The 19,047-nt window shown below is 45.0% G+C and overlaps 1 protein-coding gene across 1 annotated transcript in view; it reads left to right on the top strand.

Moving 5' to 3' along the window:
* The window catches only part of GK5 (glycerol kinase 5), a gene marked incomplete at both ends in the record, with an annotated part of 50,599 nt that extends 33,582 nt beyond the window's left edge, over nt 1-17,017 (top strand). Inside the window, 5 exons of the mRNA XM_080934924.1 lie at nt 7,522-7,616; nt 10,703-10,806; nt 13,696-13,755; nt 15,034-15,167; nt 16,869-17,017. Coding sequence (XP_080791050.1) covers nt 7,522-7,616; nt 10,703-10,806; nt 13,696-13,755; nt 15,034-15,167; nt 16,869-17,017 — 542 coding nt within the window. The remainder of the gene's footprint in view (nt 1-7,521; nt 7,617-10,702; nt 10,807-13,695; nt 13,756-15,033; nt 15,168-16,868) is intronic.
* Between the last annotated feature and the right edge of the window lie 2,030 nt (nt 17,018-19,047).

Below are 19,047 nucleotides of genomic sequence, written 5' to 3' on the forward strand. Positions count from 1 at the left end.
CACCCACCTCTATGGCCTGCACCCTGAGCTATGGGCATATTGTGTGGGGATTGAAGCTTTGGGAAGAGAAAAGTAAAGGAGACTGACCCCAGCTGAAGCAGACTGTCATTTTAGGATGTGGAGAGGAGCAGGATGTGGGGCCGTAAGAATTTTATAAGGCAGAAAAGGGAACTATTGTGGTGGAAAATTACATCAGCAGATCTATTCTTTGTATTCTGCCAAGGCAGAAATGTTCTTTTTTTTTTTTTCTTCTTTTCTCCTGTTCTTATCTTTGTCCTTGTCAGAGTCTCCCAGATGTTTTCTAACTTCCTGTAGATGTTTTCATTTACAATTGGCTTTTTTAGTGGGGGGGGGGGCAGACTAGGGAGGTCAGGCAAGGGGTTCTCAGCTTCCCTGAGGCTCTTTGTTTTAGATCATTAACGCTTACTTATAGTTACTTATACAAAAAAAAAAAAGATTCTCAGTGCTCGGGTATCACTAAAGTCCTTTAAGTGCTTTTCCTTTAACACCCTTAGACATGTGTCTTTAAAAACCTGGGAAGGGCCAGTGAGATGGCTCAGGGGTAAAGGCCCCATTGCCAAGCTGATGACTCATTTGGCTGTCCTGGAACATGTATGATGGAAGGAGAGAGCTGAATCATACAGAAATGTCCTTTGCCACCCACACAGGACACTGCAGCCATTCTATGTCCCCTCCTCTCCCCCAAAAATGTTGTCAGACCCAAAGGAAACTCCATTTCCTCAAATACCAAAAGGCAGAAGGGACAGATGTGTATTAGCAAGCATCCCAAAGCACAGTGGCCTCCAGGCTCCCTCCGTGTACCAAAGCCCATGCAAGCATCCTAACCCTCAGCCTCTCCCCTGTGTCCACCCCCCTGCCCCCAGGTTATGGGCTTCTGTCCCCTCAGCTACTCATTCTCCTCCTAACCCTGATATTTCAGCTTAGCTCTCTCTGTCCTCCCCCTGCTCCGCCTGCTCCTCCTCTCCCTCTCTTCTGCTTTCCCCTCTTCTCCCTGCTCTCCCTGCTCTCCCCCTCCCCTACTCTCCCCTGCTCTTCCCCCTCTCTTCTCTTGCTCTCCTCTGCTCTACCCCTCTCCCCTGCTCTCCCCCCTCTCCCCTGCTCTCCCCCCTCTCCCTTGCTCTCCCTGCTCTCCTCCTGCTCTCCCCTGCTCTCCCAGCTCTCCTCCTGCTCCCCCCTCCCCTGCTCTCCCCCTCTCTTCCTGCTCTCCCCCCTCTCCTCCTGCTGTCCCTACTCTCCCCCCTCTCCCTTGCTCTCCCTGCTCTCCTCCTGCTCTCCCCTGCTCTCCCTCCTCTCCTCCTGCTCCCCCCCTCCCCTGTTCTCCCCCCTCTTCTCCTGCTCTCCCTCCTGCTCTCCCCCCTCTCTTCCTTCTCTCCCCCCTCTCCTCCTGCTCTTCCCCTCTCCTCCTGCTTTCCTCCCTCTCCTCCTGCTCTCCCCCCTCTCCTCCTGCTCTCCTGCTCTCCTCCTGCTCTCCCCCCTCCTCCTGCTCTCCTGCTCTCCTCCTGCTCTCCCTACTCTCCCCCTCTTGCTCTCCCTTTCTCTCCCCCCTCTCCTCCTGCTCTTCCCCCTCTCCTCCTGCTCTCCCCCCTCTCCTCCTGCTCTCCCTACTCTCCCCCTGTTCTCTTGCTCTCCCTTTCTCTCCCCCCTCTCTTCTCCTGCTCTCCCCCCTCTCCTCCTGCTCTCCCCCTCTCCTCCTGCTCTCCCCCCTCCTCCTGTTCTCCCCCTCTCCTCCTGCTCTCCCCCCTCTCCTCCTGCTCTCCCTACTCTCCCCCTGTTCTCTTGCTCTCCCTTTCTCTCCCCCCTCTCTTCTCCTGCTCTCCCCTTTTCTCTCCCCTCTCTTCTGCTCTCCCCTCTCTTCTCCTGCTCTCCCCTCTCTTCTCCTGCTCCCCCCCTCTTCTCCTGCTCTCCCCCTCTCCTCCTGCTCTCCCCCCTCTCCTCCTGCTCCCCCCTCTTCTCCTGCTCTCCCCCTCTCCTCCTGCTCTCCCCCCTCTTCTCCTGCTCTCCCCCTCTCCTCCTGCTCTCCCCTTCTCCTCCTGCTCTCCCTATTCTCCCCCTCTTCTCTTGCTCTCCCTTTCTCTCCCCCCTCTCTTCTCCTGCTCTCCCCTTTTCTCTCCCCTCTCTTCTCCTGCTCTCCCCTCTCTTCTCCTGCTCCCCCTCTTCTCCTGCTCTCCCCCCTCTCCTCCTGCTCTCCCCCTCTCCTCCTGCTCTCCCCACTCTCTCCTCCTGCTCTCCCCTTCTCTCTTCTCCTGCTCTCCCCCCTCTCTTCTCCTGCTCTCCCCTTTTCTCCCCCCTCTCTTCTCCTGCTCTCCCCTGCTCTCCCCATGTCCCTCCATTCCTGCTTTTCCCATCACCAGGTCCAGACTGTTGACCACATTCAGTCTACTTCTTTATCTCCCTGTTCTGGACAATTCCAGATGCTTCTGGCTCTTCTCCTATATCCACAATAAAAAAACCTTCCTCCTAGCCATACCGAAAAGAAAGTTTGGGAACTGGAGACGTGGCTCAATGGGTAAGAACGCTAGCTGTAAGGTTAAAAAAATATTTTTGACGTTCTAGAAAACTTGGTGGTGCATGCCTTTAATACTAACACTTGGGAGGCAGAGGCAGGCAGATCTCTCTGACAATTCTAGGCCAGCCTAGTCTACAGTGCTAAGTTCTAGGACAGCCAGGGGTACATGGAGAAATTCTGTGTAAAAATAAAAACAAAACAAACAAAAACCAAAAAAAAAAAAAAAAAAAAAAAAAAAACCAACAACAGCAAAACCCTTCTAGATTATCAGAAATAAAAATAATATAGCTTACATATTCTCTTATTACTTAATGCTTTCTCAGTTTCACCCCCATCGAGATAGGAAGAAAAACCCAGACTACTCAATCTCACATTCACTGAATTCCAAGTTCCATATGACACCACATGCCTGTTACAGACTCTTTGTGGGTCTGCTGGGCTGGGGCTCACAGAGAGCCAGGACCCTGACCAGGAAAGGCCCCAGGACTCCTAGCTCAGATTGGCGACAAGCCCTGCGGAGACCAGTACCATGCCTCTGGGCAGCTCTGGGCAGAAAATGCAACAATTGTTTCAACTAGAGAACAAGGCAGTCTGTTGAAGATTTACCTTTCAGTTTCAGTCCCTCTGTAGCTAATCCTTGCTCCCTTTTTCTTAAATCTACATAAAAATAAGCATTTCTTTGAATGTGTCCCTCTCTGAGAACCTATAAGTAAGTTGAAAAAAATCCTAAACTGTATTCTGAAAACAGGGCTGAGTAACCCTACCCTTCTCCCAGGCTGTAACCAAGCCATGGATCTTTACTGCCTCCTCCCACCTTCTACCCTTAAATAAGTGGGAAAACCCAGAATTAGGTAATTAAGGTCTTCTAAGTCTGTCATCAAACTGGGCATGATCATGCATGCGTGCCTGTTTTCGCACCCACACACAGACACACACACACACACACACACACACACACACACACACCCCTGCAGCCTTGGCTAGGTGATCCCCACTGTTTCTGGGCTAGCCAGGGCTGCATAGAGACCCCGTTATCTATCCTTATTTCAAGTTTATTTCTTCCTTTCACAGTTCTCCACAAGCCTTTCTGTAGACTTTCTGATTTGCTCCCCTGCCACACCCTTCCCCCTTCAGTGTCTATTATTTCCGTCTCAGGAACATTTAACATCTGTGAGTGATCAGGATGTGCCTGGAACGGCATGTTGGTTGGCACAGATGACATTCCTGCCCTCTTGGAAGTCCCAGTCTCCAGAAGGACATGCACTAACTGTCTGGAATACTAACGGGGGTGTAGCGGTGTGTGTCTTTAGGCATAGCTCCTGGAGATGGGAGAATTGCTTTACCCTACGATTTCCTCAAGGTTAGCCTGGATAACATAGCAGTAAGAAAGTCCACTGGGTGTGGGTGTGAGGGTACCACCATCACATCAGCTCCCTGGAGGGCTCACTACCCCGTGCTACATAATGAGCACCAGTCCTGGTGAGACCCTGTCTATGAGAACAGTAGGTAGGTAAACAGAGGGCTGGGGATATTATAGTGCCTGTTAGAGTGTCCCAAGCACGTTTAAGGCTCTGAGGTTAATCCTCGGCAATGCTTACTTCCATTCCTAAGTATTTACAAATATTTACTGTATACATATGGATCAGTGCTAACTGCTGAGTAGACACAGCTTTCTACAAGAGGGTCAGAGGCTTCTTTAGAAGTGGTTAGGCAGGCCTAGCAGTGGTGGTGCACGTCTTTAATCCCTCCTCTCAGGAGGCAGAGGCAGGTGCATCTCTGAGTTCAGGGCCAGAACTTCAGAGGGAGTTCCAAGAGAGCCAGGGCTACACAGAAAAGGTCTGTCTCGGAAACAAAGTGGTTTCTGGATGCAGAATAAAGTATTAGGATGCTTGGTCAGCTGGGGAGGCCTTTAGCTGAGGAGTGGTCCGTGTACTGAGGAGGAGTGGAAGTGGGGGGGGGCGGGGGGCGGCGCATGCCCGGATGCTTTTCCTCTTCTTCAGGGGTGGCAGTTCTCAGCTCCACCGCCCTCATCTGACAAAGGTCAGGGGACGTCTTTCTTAGCAAGATCAGTTTTAATTGCTAGTTCTGGTTGTATCTGCCTGCCCCAAGTAATCCCCATTAGACTCCTTTGTGAGTACACGTTCCAAACTGTTTACTTTAAGTAAATGGCTCCTGCTCTCCAGCTCCTTCCCATGAGAGAGAAAGTGTGTCTCATTAGCGGAGTTGAGTTCTTTATGCCTGCAATCTCAGCACATGAGACGGTGAGGAGAGGATACTGTGAGTTCCAGGTCAGCCTGGGATAAAACATTGACCGAAACCCGCCCGCGGGGTTAGCCGGGCTTACACATCAGATCAGTCTGTCATTGAGGGTGGAAAGCACCATGTTAACTGGGAATTGGACCCAGGTCATCTGCAAGAGCAAAAAGTGCTTTCAACCACTGCGCCATCCCTGCAGCCCCTTAAATTGTTCTTCTGGCAGTACATTTGGATGGGCCGAGATTGCCAACTCCTCACCGCCCCTGGGCTGTTTCCATTGTCCTTGCTGTTTTCCAAGCTTTGGCGCTGCTGTTTGGATCTGTCTCTCGGTAGTGCCACCTGGTGGTCAGTCTTGGCGATGTTCTGTTTAGAGCATTATTCCCAGTGACTGGTTCATAATCTGTGGTTACATCTTCTTTGCTTGGGCAGCCTTTCAAAAAGATCATTACAAGGTATCTTGAATGCCTTTTTTCAGGGGTCTCCTTGATAGTTTGGCAGGGGCTGCGCCCTGGTGTTCTGTCTAGGCAGTGCGCTTTACTCTCCCTCTGCTGAGCACATTCTATCACGGCTTCTATTTGCATCGCAAGAGATGAAGGAGGGAGGGAGGGAGGGAAAAGGAAGGAAGGAAGGAAGGAAGGAAGGAAGGAAGGAAGGAAGGGGGAAGGAAGCCTTTCCCATGTGCCCTTGACCTGACATTGTTCTCCCCCACTGTTTTTCCCTTTTATTGAAATTTTTTTTCTCTTGTACTATATCATGATTAGTTTCCCCTTGAACGAAAACACCGAGGACGCTCGCTCTTAGGTATGGGTTGAGAAAGTTTATTGTAGATAAGTGGACAGTGCAGCCAGAGGCATCTGGAAGGGTCCACACAACCTAGCCGTGGGGGGTGGAGGGGGAGGTGGAGAGAAGAGGGGCGGAGCAAGACTGGAGGCCGGACGGTGCAGCCAGAATGGCTGGGGGAAGGGCAGTGGCACTCGGGGTAGGAGTGGAAAGTGCTGGGAAGCCAAGACTTTCACAGGGAGGGACCGAGGGAGGCTGGCAGCCAGTCCTCAGTTAGCTGTTTGTCCGGGTGTGCGACCTAAAACCTCTCCCTTTCCACTTCCCATTCCTTCCCCCTCCCATCCTGTCCACCCCTTAGTAAATACTCAGCATGGAGGTGGCTAACACCTTTAATGCCTGTATCCTCTACAGATGGAGTTCCAGGACCATAGGACTACACTAAGAGACCTTGTCGGGGGGGGGGGGGGGGGAGTAAAGAAAAAAGAAAACGGTCTTCTAAGAGGTAATAAAATGTAAGACAAAACAAGATTAAAATTGGACAAGACAAACCGAAGGGATAATCCAGGAAAAGGAGCAAGAATCAGAGACCCATTTGTTGGCTCACTCAGGAATCCCCTAAAAACACTCAACTGGAAGCTGGAGTTAAGGCACACAGCCAGATGTCTAGCTTTGATCTTGCATGTCTTATCCTGATTATGAAAATTAAACATGATTAGCATTTTTGTTTTGGATACAAGTCTTTTGTAGTCCAGATTATCCTCAAAATCTCTCCATGGTTGAAGGTGGCCTTGAACTCCTAAGTCCCTTGTCTTTACCTCCTAAATGCTAGGATGCACACATCAGTCTGTCCAGCTGCTAGATACACATTTCTTCCACTTATTTATTGTACGTGTGCAAGAATGCTCACAGGCCACCATGCGTGCTGGGGGTTAGAGGACATGTTGAGAGAGTTAGTTCTCCTGTGGAGGTTTGGGGATCAAACTCAGGTCATTAGACTTGGCAAGTGCTTTCATGCTTCAGGATGTTTGATGACAAGGTGAACCCTGAGATTTGTTATTTAATGGAAAATCCTGTTTCTAGCTGTGGTGTGGCTTAGTCCTTAGTACATGCCTTAATCCCAAGCAACGAAGGTGAAGTTAGTTTGTAGGAGAAAGTGCCCATGTTTGAAAGTGATGTCGAATAGCAAAGTGAAGAGTCAGAGAAGATATGACAGAATAGACTATGCCAGTTCTCACAAGGAGACAGAGGAGAGGGACAGTGCAGAGAGAGGAGGAGGTCTTCCTGAGAGAGTTTTACAGAGACAGGTTGCAGAGAGAACAAGCTAGACACCGATGAAGACAGAAGGAGCCAGAGAATGAGAAGGAGCCAGAAGATTAGAACAGATTTATTTATTATTAACAGAGTTAGTACGAGGCCAAACAGAGCAATTCAGAGGGCCAGAGAGAAGCCAGATTGAATCAGTCAGCATGGAGAATAACGTTCTGTCTCTTTGTTGCCTTTGACATAGGATCTTACTGTGTAGCCCAGGCTAGCCTTGAACCTATCTATGGTGCTTCTCCTGTCTCAGCTTTCCAAGTGCTGAGATTACAGATATGTATCACTATATATAATGTAATGTAATGAGAATAATGTATTATGACAAAAACAACAGCAAGATCAAAAACCAAAGGGGCGGAAATGGATTTTTCTTCAACTTAACCAGATAACTCTGAGGAAAAGAATAAGGCCTGCTATGTATAGAACTTACTGAGGAGGACCTTCAGGGTGGTCTCCCCTGTCTAAACCTTTGCTGTAAGCCCTTGCAGTCAGAATGCCTTCTGTGCTGACTGATTTACATGAAGAGCTTTTTATGTTCTAGTCCTAATTTGTGGGGCCCTCCTTGTACTGGTGTGTGATGTGATTCCGGTTGTCCCTCCCCTGCTTTTGCTTTACGGTTGTTCCTGTGTTTGTCTTTGCAGATCTCTTCACAGACGCTGCGGAGACTGAAAAGATGGCCCTGAGCCTGGAAGACTCTGAAGGGGTTTATTTTGTCCCGTCTTTTAGTGGATTGCAGGTATTCTTTTAAAACTTTAGTAGCATTAGTAAACAGTTTCCCCTCCAGCCGTGGCCTACGTTACACACCTGTGACTCTTACCTTGGTGGCACTATCACGGTGGGACTTAAAATTTAGCAGGTTTGTCATAGAACTTTTAATATGACTTAGGCTTGTGTTATAAAGCAGGCACTTCCAAGTTTCTGGGCAGCATGTATCAGCCTGTAACGCACATGGGCGTTCTTTACTTAGGGAAAGTAGACTGTTAAGAACTGGAAAAGGATGGCATTGGCCGTGACGGTCCATACCTTTAATCCCAGCACCAGAACCTTGGAGGCAGAGGTAGGAAGATCTCTGTAAATCACAGCCATCTAAGACTACATAGAGAGGCCCTGTCTCAAAAACAAGCAAACAACCCTCACCACCACCACCACCCCCTCCCCCCAAAAAAAAGAAAAAGAAAAGAAAGATGCTGTAATGGTCACATCCATAGTTAATGTACATATTCTGAAGTTTACCTGTAGATGCCATCAGCTTTTTCCTAAGAGCAACCCTTCTTTTCAATACTATGATAGAGTACTGGTTACTTTGACCAAAAGTGGAGCCAGTAAAGGACCTGCCTTTGAAATGCTTAAGTTAGTATCTAATTACTACAGTTGTGCTTGCCTCTGCTGACTTAGGATGCTGTCACAAAGACTTAGGGAAGGTTTTCAGGTGTAGAGTTAGCAACAATGTTAACTTGGAGGAAAGTTTCTGCTAGTCCTTTAACCTCACATAGAGGCTGGAGAGAAGGCTCTAAGCAGCTAAGAGCCCTTTGCTGCTCTTCCAGAGGACTCGGTGGTGGGCAGTTCATAATCACCAAGAACTACAGCTCCAAGGGATAGAAGACCCCCTTCTGACTTCTATAAAAGTGAAGTCTGGAAGAACCCAGTTCCATGCTCCCAGAAATAAGACTCAGACTCAAAATATATTGACAAATACCTTGGTCATATAGCCAGGCTCTTCTCTGATTAGCTCATAATTTAAGATAACTCATTTGTTCTAATCTACATTCTTCCACTGGCCTATTCCCCGACCATGTGTCTCCGTACATCTTCCCGGCTACATCTCCCACCTGGTACTATCCCAGAATACTTTATGTGCCACCTCCTATTTCCTGCCTAAGCTATAGGTCATCAGATTTTTATTGACAGGTGCCACATTCATACAGATACAGGATATTATAGGCTTCTGTGGATACCTATGGACAGACAGACACACTCATATAAGTCATATCTTCTTTTTAAAAGAACCGTCTCATAAATGATTTTTTTCATGGCTGGGGGAGTAGAATGCAGCTCTATTGATTGAGCACTTGTCTAGGATGCATCAAGACTTAAATTTCTCTCCAGTATTGCAAAAACCCAGGGTGTAGTGGTGCATCCTTGTAGAGTCGAGAGCTCAAGGTCATCCTTGATGACATAGAGAATTGGAGGCCAGTTTGGGCTATATGAAAACCTGTCTTTAAAAGAAAGGAAGGAAGAGAAAAGAAGAAAGAAAAAGAAAGTATTCACTACCACCATTGCCCCATTTTTCCCATACTTAGATAAAATCTGAAATTGTAGAGTTTTCTAATATGTATGTGTGTGTGTGGGAATCAATAGCATATCACGTTTTCACATCAAAGTTTTAAAATAGCCTTATTGTTTAATATATGTGTTGTATGATAGAGTTTTCAGGGGAGATACAACATACACATACATACATCAGAAAGGGAACCAACGAAAAGCAGACTGTTTAATAACAACATAGTGCAAACTTGGTGAACAAGTATATTTTTATTGGGGCTACTAATGGTAGTACAGGTGTTTAACAAAGACAAAGATAACTCAAAAACAAAACAAAAACCAAAAAAAAAAAAAAAAAAAAAAAAACGTGGCTCTATAAAGCAGCCCTGTCACCAAAAAGGTGACTCCTGAAAGCTACAGCTCCGCAAGTCTTGGAAATCTCAGCAATGTCGGGGAGTCTCCTCTGTTAGCCTTGTTTCCTCCTTAAAGACTTTCAAATTCCTACTCTCCCAGGAAGGTCCCCTTTCATGAGCCCCCACCCTCCTTCCTAGATAAAGTTTCAATTTAGAGGAAACTGATGTGCAACAATGTAACATTCACCCTGCTTGCTCTCTGATGAGGAGCAAAAGTTTGTGAGGGTCTTGGGAGATGGAGTTAACCTATGGTACCCCTGACAGACTGTACAATCTTGCAACAGCTACAAAAGTAGGATTTGGTTAGCTCATTCATGATCCTTTTGAGGGAAAGAAAAGTGCTCAGGGATTTTATAGTGACTGTTTTGACAACTCACGATAGCTTCGTATCACCCACACCCCTCACAAATAATACACAGTATACTATTTAAAGGAGGCGAGGGTAAGGATTCAGCTAGCTGCTCTTCTAGAGGTCCAGCGTTTGCTTCCCAGTTTACAAAGGTCTGTATAGAACCTTGTGTGTAATGCTCCAGGGGATCTAGTGCCCCCTTCTGGCTTTCCCAGGTACATACACACATGTGGCACACACCTACAAGAACAAGGGCTGTACATAAAAAGTCAACAGACAGACAAACATTTTTAAAACCTCAGGCGTGGTGAAACCTGAGGTGGAAATGGGTCCAAGGCTAGCTTTGCTAATATAGTGAATTCAAGACTAGGTATGAGAACCCTATAAAAAGACTGAGAAGCATCTTTAATCCTAGCTTTGAAAGACAGAAGGCAGGTCAATTTCTGTGAGTTTGAGGACAAGCTGGTCTATCTTAATGAGTTCTAGACCAGTTGAGGCTACATGGCAAGACCTTGAGTCGAAAAAGAAAAAGTTGTCTTTAGCCAGGCATGGTGTCACAGGCTTTTATAATCCCAGCACGTGGGAGGCAGGGGAATCACCTCAAGTTTGAGGACATCCTAAGATACCAGAAACCTTGTCTCAAAAAAAAAAAAAAAAAAAAAAAAAAAAAAAAAAAAAAAAAAAAAAAACCGAACCAGCTCTTTGGTCTGTAACTTAAATTGTTTAATAAACATTCTGCTATCAAGCCTGTAGGTGTAATTTAGAAAATAAATGTTGCTATTTTATCTCTTTCTTTAGGCACCACTCAATGACCCCTGTGCCTGTGCCTCTTTTATGGGTTTGAAGCATTCCACTAGTAAATACCATCTCGTCCGAGCAATACTGGAGTCAATAGCTTTCAGGTAAATCCTGTCAGGACTCCCTCTGTCACCTTCAGACTTAGTACATTCCTTTATAGACTTGTTACCAAACTGAAATTTTCTGTTGGGCCGAAGGATGATGATGATGATGATGATTTGGTGGGTTTTTAAAAAACTATGTATATTTTTTTAATTTCGTGTGTGTGTGTGCTTGAATATATGTATATATGTGTACTACATTCATACAGAAGTCCTCAGAGGTCAGAAGACCTCCTGGAACTTGAGCTACAGACATTTGTGAGCTGCCATGTGGGTATTCAGAACTGAACCCAGGTCCTCTGCAAGAGCATTAAGTGTTCTTTTTTTCAAGGTTTATTTATTTATTTTATGTATATGAGTGCACTGTAGCTGTCTTCAGACACACCAGAAGAGGGCACTTGATCCCATTACAGGTGGTTGTGAGCCACCGTGTGGTTGCTGGGATTTGAACTCAGGACCTCCGGAAGAGCAGACAGTGCTGTTCCTCCCTCCCAGCCATCTCTCCAGCTCCTGAAGGGTTGGTTTGGTCTGTTTGGTTTGGTTTTGGTTCTGAGAGAAGGTATCATACTACCCTGACTGGCCTGAAACTCAGCTGTAGCCCAGGCTGGCTTTAGACTCATGGTGAGCCTCTTGCTTAGCCTCCTAGTACTGAAATTACAGGTGTGAGCGCCTTAATTTCATAGAATGAAAGAGAAGCTTCTCTTAATTTTACTTCAAGACGTTTATTTCATTACTGACTATTTGTGTGTGTGCTTGGGTAGGGATGTTTCTGCACCACAGCACATGTGTGGGGCCAGAAGGCACCATTGTGAACTCAGTTTTTTCTTCTACCGCTGTGAGGCATCTAGAGATCTAGGGTCTCCAGATTAACCTGCTGAGCCACCTTGCTAACCCTCTTAATTTAATTAAACACATACCTTCAGTTCAGTGAGCTTGTACATGTTATAAATTTTATCTTATTTTAAAAATCTACATTTTATTTTATGTTCATCATGTCTTGCCTGCCTCTATGACATATATTCCCAATGCCTACAGAGGGCAGAAAAGGGTGTTGGATTCCCTGGAACCAGACTTACAGACTATTCGAGCCTCCGTTTGGTTGCTGAAAATTGAACCCAGGTTTCCTAGAAGAGCAGCCAGTGTTCTTAATCATGGAGTCATCTCTCCAATCCCTAACTACTCAGAATATAGTATATACTCAGTATATAGTATATAGTATATAGTATATATATATATATATATATATATATATATATATATATATATAATGTATATATTATATATAGAGTATATATACATACAGGAATATACTCTATTCTTGTGGCTAGTTTTCTAATTTTCCCATATTTAATTAAAACAGTGCCACTTAGATTTGACACTTAGAAATGGGATGATTTTTTAGATAGTCCAGGCTGGGAATATAGCTCAGTATTATAGCTTGCACTTTGCAAATGTGAGGGCCTGAATTTTGTCTCTGTGCTTCTCACAAGGGAGAATTAAACCAACAGCAATCTGTTACAACCAAAAGCTGACTAATAGCTATTCTTTACATATGTTTTCCTTAGTCTTTTGGTTATTGGACAGGTGCCGTGTGTGGTTGATACTGATTGTCAGCTTGAAATGATTAGAATCACATAGGAGACCAGTCTCTGGGCTCTGTATAAGAGAGGCTCTATGTCGGTTAACTGAGATCGGAGGACCCACTGACATGAGCACTGTGCATTTCTCTCTGCTTCCTGACTGCGGATGTACCTCACACCTCACTACCCATACCTCCCTGTCATGATTGGCTGTGCCCTCAAGCTAGAACCAAAAATTAGTTCTTCCTCCCTTAAGTTTGCTCTTTTTCTAATTATATTGTCCATTGTAAGAAGAAAAATAACTAATATTTGGGAGGTAGAGGCAGCTGGATCTCTGTGACTTTGAGGCCAGCCTGGTGTACATAGTGAATTCTAGGCCATCCTGGGCTACATAATGATATCCTGTCTTAAGAAAGAAAGAAAGGAAGGAAGGAAGGAAGGAAGGAAGGAAGGAAGAAAGAAAGAAAGAGGAACTGTTACTAAATGTGAGGTCACATGACTATGATGCTGGGGCCTTGGAATATAAAACTAATAAGATATGGTCAGAGACAGCCTTGGCTATATAGGAAAGGAGTTCAGGGTCATGCTGGCTAGGTGAGACTCTCATTAAAGACACACACATACACACACACATACACACACGTACACACACACGTACACACATACACACATACACACATACATACACACACACATACACACACATACACACACACACACATACACACACAAACACACACACACACACACACACACACACACACTGGGGACTGGAAAGCTAGCTCAGTGGTTAGGAGCACTGGTTGCTTTGCAGAGGATCCAGGTTTGGTTCCCAGCACCCACGTGGCAGCTCACAACCATCTGTAACTTCCAGGAACTCTGTTGTCCTCTTCTAGCTCTCACAGGCATGTCAGTCATGTTGTATACACGCATACCTACAGGCAAAACACCCATACACTGTCTTCAAAAATAAGTTGTCATATATAAGGATCGTGTAATGGCACTTTAACATTTGTTTGAGTAAGGTGTCATAGTAAGGGCTACTGATTAAATAGGTAATAACCACTTGAAATAGGCCGACAATAAGTTTAATCTAATTGTAAAAATAAAAATGACACTATCATGCAGGAATACAGAAAACACAAGGCCCCAAGCTTCTGTCGTTGAGCATAGCGTAGATGATGTCCGGTTGGCCAGTATTTCCTTAATCAAGTCCAGTGAATACAAATGGTTCTTGTTTTTCTAAGCATCAGACCGAGATACAGAATTCTGACTAGAATATGCTCTCAATAGTTCTCCTGTCTATGACTAGGAACAAACAGTTATATGATATGCTGCAGAGAGAAATCCAGATTCCGGTCACGAATATCCGGTACGTATGCTTTGTTTCTAACAGGTCCAACTCGGAGGTACAGGTAAATCAGCCTGGGATTAGCTCAGAGTTTCCACCATTTCCCCCGGTCTGAGCCCTATCGCCACAAAACAATCCAACTAGAAATTTAAAAAATGATGGGTTGATACTTATTTTTATTTTCCCCCCCATGGCTTCTAAAGCTTATGCCTAGCTCTTTGGGAATAAAATGGTTGGTCGTAGCAATTTGGAGAGAAACGCGCTAGTTTTAGATTTATGAGAATATAGCACAATATGATTCTTCCGGGGATCTGATTAAGTGTGTTATATACAAACCATCAACATCACACTGTTGTGTTGTAGCTATCTTTTTGGTGTGGAAGCATCAGACTGTTGTACCTAAGTACACTGTAGCTGTCTTCAGACACACCAGAAGAGGGCACCAGATTTCATCACAGATGGTTGTGAGCCACCATGTGGTTGCTGGGATTTGAACTAAGGGCCTTTGGAAGAGCAGTCAGTGCTCTTAACCACTGAGCCATCTCCACATGAGTTCTTCTGTTGGCTGTAGCTTATCTCGTCATAATCTTGAGCTAGTGGCAAAACAAATGAGAGGTGGCAATACAGAGACCCGAATACAGAGCAGGATTTATCTGGGAGAAGGGGAGTCATGTCTTCTGTTGGATACACACTGCTGAGCCTACCAGACTCCAACAGAGAGCCCAAAGCCACAACCACACAGGTGCCCCAGTTAAACTCAGTGGGTCACAAAACTAGATGAATAGACACAGACATGAGGAAATTGTAGGGGAGGGGTGCATACACAGCTAGTCGGGAGGTGGGAGGTGGGGAGGGGTAAGAATAGTTAATATGAATTATGTAGATGTGTGAAATTCTCAAAGAACAAACTACATTAAGAATAAAAAGGTAAGTATCTCAGGATTACTCAGTAAGATCCCGTAAGCCAGCCACCATGCCTCTTCACAGCACTCGGGGGGCAGGGCAGGAGAATTGGAACGTCTTCAACTAGTGAGCCCAGGCCATCCCTGGCTTCATGAGGTCTTTGTGGTTTTGTTTCTGTTGTAAAGATCTTGTCATAAGCTCAGTGCCAAGTGGTATCATTTTGTTAGTAAAAATAGAACTGTAGCCGGCGGGTTGAGGTGGCAGCTCAGTGACACAGGCCTGCTTAGCACCGCTAAAGCTCTGGCTCAACTTCCAGCACTCTCCCCCGAAAAGTTAACTTCCTAAAAGTCTAGTTTATGGTGCTCTAATACTTACCTTGCATCCTGCTTCCTGCAGGGCAGATGGAGGCGTCTGTAACAACGCTTTCGTCATGCAGATGACCTCAGACCTGATTAACGAGAAGATAGACAGACCCGCCCACTTCGACATGTCCTGCTTGGGTGCAGCCTCTCTTGCTGGCCTTGCTGTTGGTATGTGTGGACTTTATAAGAAGGAGCTCTTCCTTGTGAGCTCCTCCTAGTTTGCAGAATGACAGAGGTGTTCACACATACACTTCTGGCCCACCAGCCATCCTCTACCTCTCTTATGAACCTAACTGTCCCATCCTAACTTGACAAGAAAGACTGGGAAGTAAGGGCATCTCAATGTCAGCTACTTCAGTCTCTAGCAAGGGATGGTCTGGGGTGAAGTTTCTCAGTACAATATGAAAGCAAAAGTTAGTGGAGAAAGGAAGTTCTAGCTCAACCCAATAGGGTTGTCAATGGATACAGACCCTGGGGGTGAACCTTGAGGCCTGGAAGTTGAGGCATAGTTGAAAAAAAGATCAGATGCATTGAGGTGCACAGTCTGATGGGTTTGCAGAGAGATCACCGTTCTACTCACAGCAGCCATTGAGCACTTTCTACATGACAGTCACTGCTGGGCGTTAAGAGGTGAAAGCCACAGTCTCTGGTCTCTGTATGATCAAACAGATGCAAGTGGTGGTCACATCTGTGATAACCCCTCAAAGATCGATGGTATGCTATGGAGCCACTAGGGTATGGGTTCCAGAAGAGGCAGCAGTGGCCTAAGCTTCTAACAGAATTTTATGTTGGGTGTCATATCAAATGCCTGTTTGTGATTCCAGCTCAGGAGGTAGAGGCAGGAGGATTAATAATTCCAGGCCAAACTAGCAGCATGGGTCCTATCTAAAAATGCATGTGGGTGTGTGCACACATGCAAGCACACACAAACACATACATAAGTGTCATTTAAAATATCTTGCTGTTGATAAGAGAAAATATAATTTATAAGAAACACTTGAGGTTGAGCCTGGCTCTGGAGAGAAAATGGGGCACAGATGCAGGTAAATCTCTTGAGTTCCAGGCCAGCCTGATCTACAGAGTGAGTTCTAGGACAGCCAGGGCTACACGGAGAAACCCTGTCTTGAAAAACCAAACCAACCAACCAAATAAATAAATATTTGAATAGTGAGCTTCCTAACAAGACACCTTATCATTAGAGGCTGTGAAATAGTTTCAAATGTGTTCTTTGTCCACCTTTTATTATGAATTAAAATTTGCCTTTCCAGAAAAACAATATATGCTAGGTTTTGTTTTGGATTGGTATTTAAATAACTTATACAAAACACTGTTTGAAAAAGAAATTTTTAGTGATCCCCTGTCACAAAATGAAGTTGAAAGAGGGTTGGAGAAGTGTGTGTGTGTGTGTGTGTGTGTGTGTGTGTGTGTGTGTGCATCAGTGACAGAACACTTGCCTGTTGTGTGTGAAGCTGTCTGTTCAACACTAATATAAACAAAAAAAATGTTATAATGCCATTCAAAAAATAAAACTAAAATTAGAAAGCAAGAACAAAAATTTTTCATGACAGGGTTTCTCTGTGTAGCTTTGGCTGTCCTGGAATTCCATCTGTAGAGCAGGAACTCACAGAAATCTACCTGCCTGTGCCTCCTGAGTGCGGAGATTGAAGGTGTCTTTTTAATATCCTGTGTATCTGTTCACTAGGGTATGTATGTATTTGGTCATGTATGAATGTCCAAAGCAGCAAGCGTCCCAGACTGCATGGAACATGCCGATGGTTCCCCTTGATACGACACTCATGTCCTGACAGATACATTTCACAAACCCATGATTTGCCTTACATTTTGAGATTTTTTTTTTTTAATCTGCAGGATTTTGGGCAGACAAGGAAGAGCTACAGAAGCTGAGGCAAAGCGATATGGTTTTCAAGCCTCAGAAGAAGTGGCAGGAATATGAGGTGAATATGGAGAACTGGGTGAAAGCCGTGAAACGCTCTATGAATTGGTATAACAAGACGTAACCCCGAAGAGCCGAGGGAAACCTGCAGGCCGGTGACAGGATGTGCCCATGGGAGAGGCTCAATGGACCACCGCATGACCGTGGCCAAGAGGGGAAGATTTGAAACAAGCCTCACAAGCTAAGAGAAGAAGCCTGGCTCTTTTTTTAAACAAACAAACAAACAAACAAACGAACAAAGAAAAATACTTATTTTTAAAATCCAAATTTTAGTGAAACTTTCAGGCATCAACGCCTCAAAGTTGCGTCTTCTTTCTTCTAGCGTTTTCCAGAGGACATTGTCCACTCCCAACTGCATTTTGGTAGTTGTGAGTCCTCTTTTTTTATACAGGGTCAATGGCACATATGTCACAGTCGTTTACCCTAATGGTTCTGGGTCAGGCACTATCACATTCTGTTACAATTGATGAAATGTTTTCTAAAATTTAAAATTAAGAGGGCTATTTGAAATCCACATAGCTGAAAAGGAGGGTTACTTGAGAAAACATTTTATGTTGTGAAGCCATAACCATTAGGTGTCACATCCTTGTATGAGTTCTGATGGCACTCCTCTGTGACCTCCTTAGTCATCGCTTTCCTTTGTTGTGCAGAAAAATGCTACCTTAATCCTTCCTTGCACAACCAAACTGTTCTGTTTCATTGTTTCTGTTGAGGTAGTGTCACCATATAGCCCCAGGCTGGCTTGAAGCCTGAGATTCTCCTGCCTCATCTCTCAGATTCTGGAATTATAGGCATGCACCATCATGCCTAGGTAGGCACTCAGCATCCATTGGGAAACACATCTTAGTGGACTGAAAAGGATATTGAAGTTAATGGTGGCAAATATGGGAACTTTCCAGGCTGAGGCCGGGCATGAGCTCGGAGCCTGTGCAAACAATGCAGGGAATTCCAGGCAATCTGGGAGATACAGTGAGACCCTGTCTTTGAAAATACCTTGTCTGTTTGAGAGAAGATCTAGCTGTCTAACCCATGTCAGTTTCTAACTCTGGAGCCCCCTACTTTAGTCTTCAGAGTTCTGTGTAACATTCTATTTTTATAAAATGCAAGCAGTTCATGTACATCTTTCTTTCTGGTTCTTTATCTTTCTTGACCTGTTGAAATGCTTGCATGAATGTCCCTTTTTTTTAAGTGCCTACTTGAAAGAGTTTAATTATTGTTAGGATTGGGGGGGTGTTTTATTTTGTTTTGTTTGGCAACAGAATCTCATTATGTAGCTCAGGCTAGCCTAAAAACTCCAGGTCCTCTTGACTTAGTCTCCCAAAGTGCCGGGATTGTGAGAGTTTACTTTGCCATCACAGTTTACTTTGAAGCACCCTAGCTTATAGGTAATTTAAGAATTGCCTTCATGGGTTACTCGATGTGGTTTTTGGTGTTTGTCCTACTCACCTCTGAGAGCTAGTAGAGGCTGGCTGATAAGCTGATGAAAGGTGTGCTTAGTGACAATTGCCGTAAACCAGGCTTTATGGCTGGAAGCAGGTTGAGGAATCAGTAGAGAGGAGCCTCAGACGGAGTATAAAATTGTTGACTGTGGTCCAGTCTCTCTTACTAAACTCTGTTGCCCCTCTCTCCATGGGGATTTGGATTTCCTTGAGTGTGCATGAACTTGCTCCCAGTCAATCTCACATAAAAGTGCTACTGTTCTAGAACCATCTTCTACATAATTATGACACTAAAGTAGCAACTGTTGGAGGGAATGTTGCTGCCTTTGTCAAATGTCCATTTGGGAGTCAGTTATTCTAGAATAACAGGTACATTGTGTTTTCTGCAAATTATTTTCTTGGGCTCCCAGTGTCTTCCATTGCTAAAAAAAAAAAAAAAAAAAAAAAAAAAAGTTTCTTAATGGAAACATTGTAGCAAACATGTAGCTTTGTTAATTTTATTAACCTTTGGAGACAAGCCAGCAGGATATCTCAGCAGGTAAAAGCACTTGCCATACAGGCTTGCTAACCTGAGTTCAGTCCCCAGAAAGAAGGTAGAGGGAGAAAACTGACTCCAGGGTTTTCCTATGACTTACATGTGCATGGTGTCGTGCAC

This window comes from Micromys minutus (genome assembly GCF_963924665.1).
Source record: "Micromys minutus genome assembly, chromosome: 21".
NCBI lineage: Eukaryota > Metazoa > Chordata > Mammalia > Rodentia > Muridae > Micromys > Micromys minutus.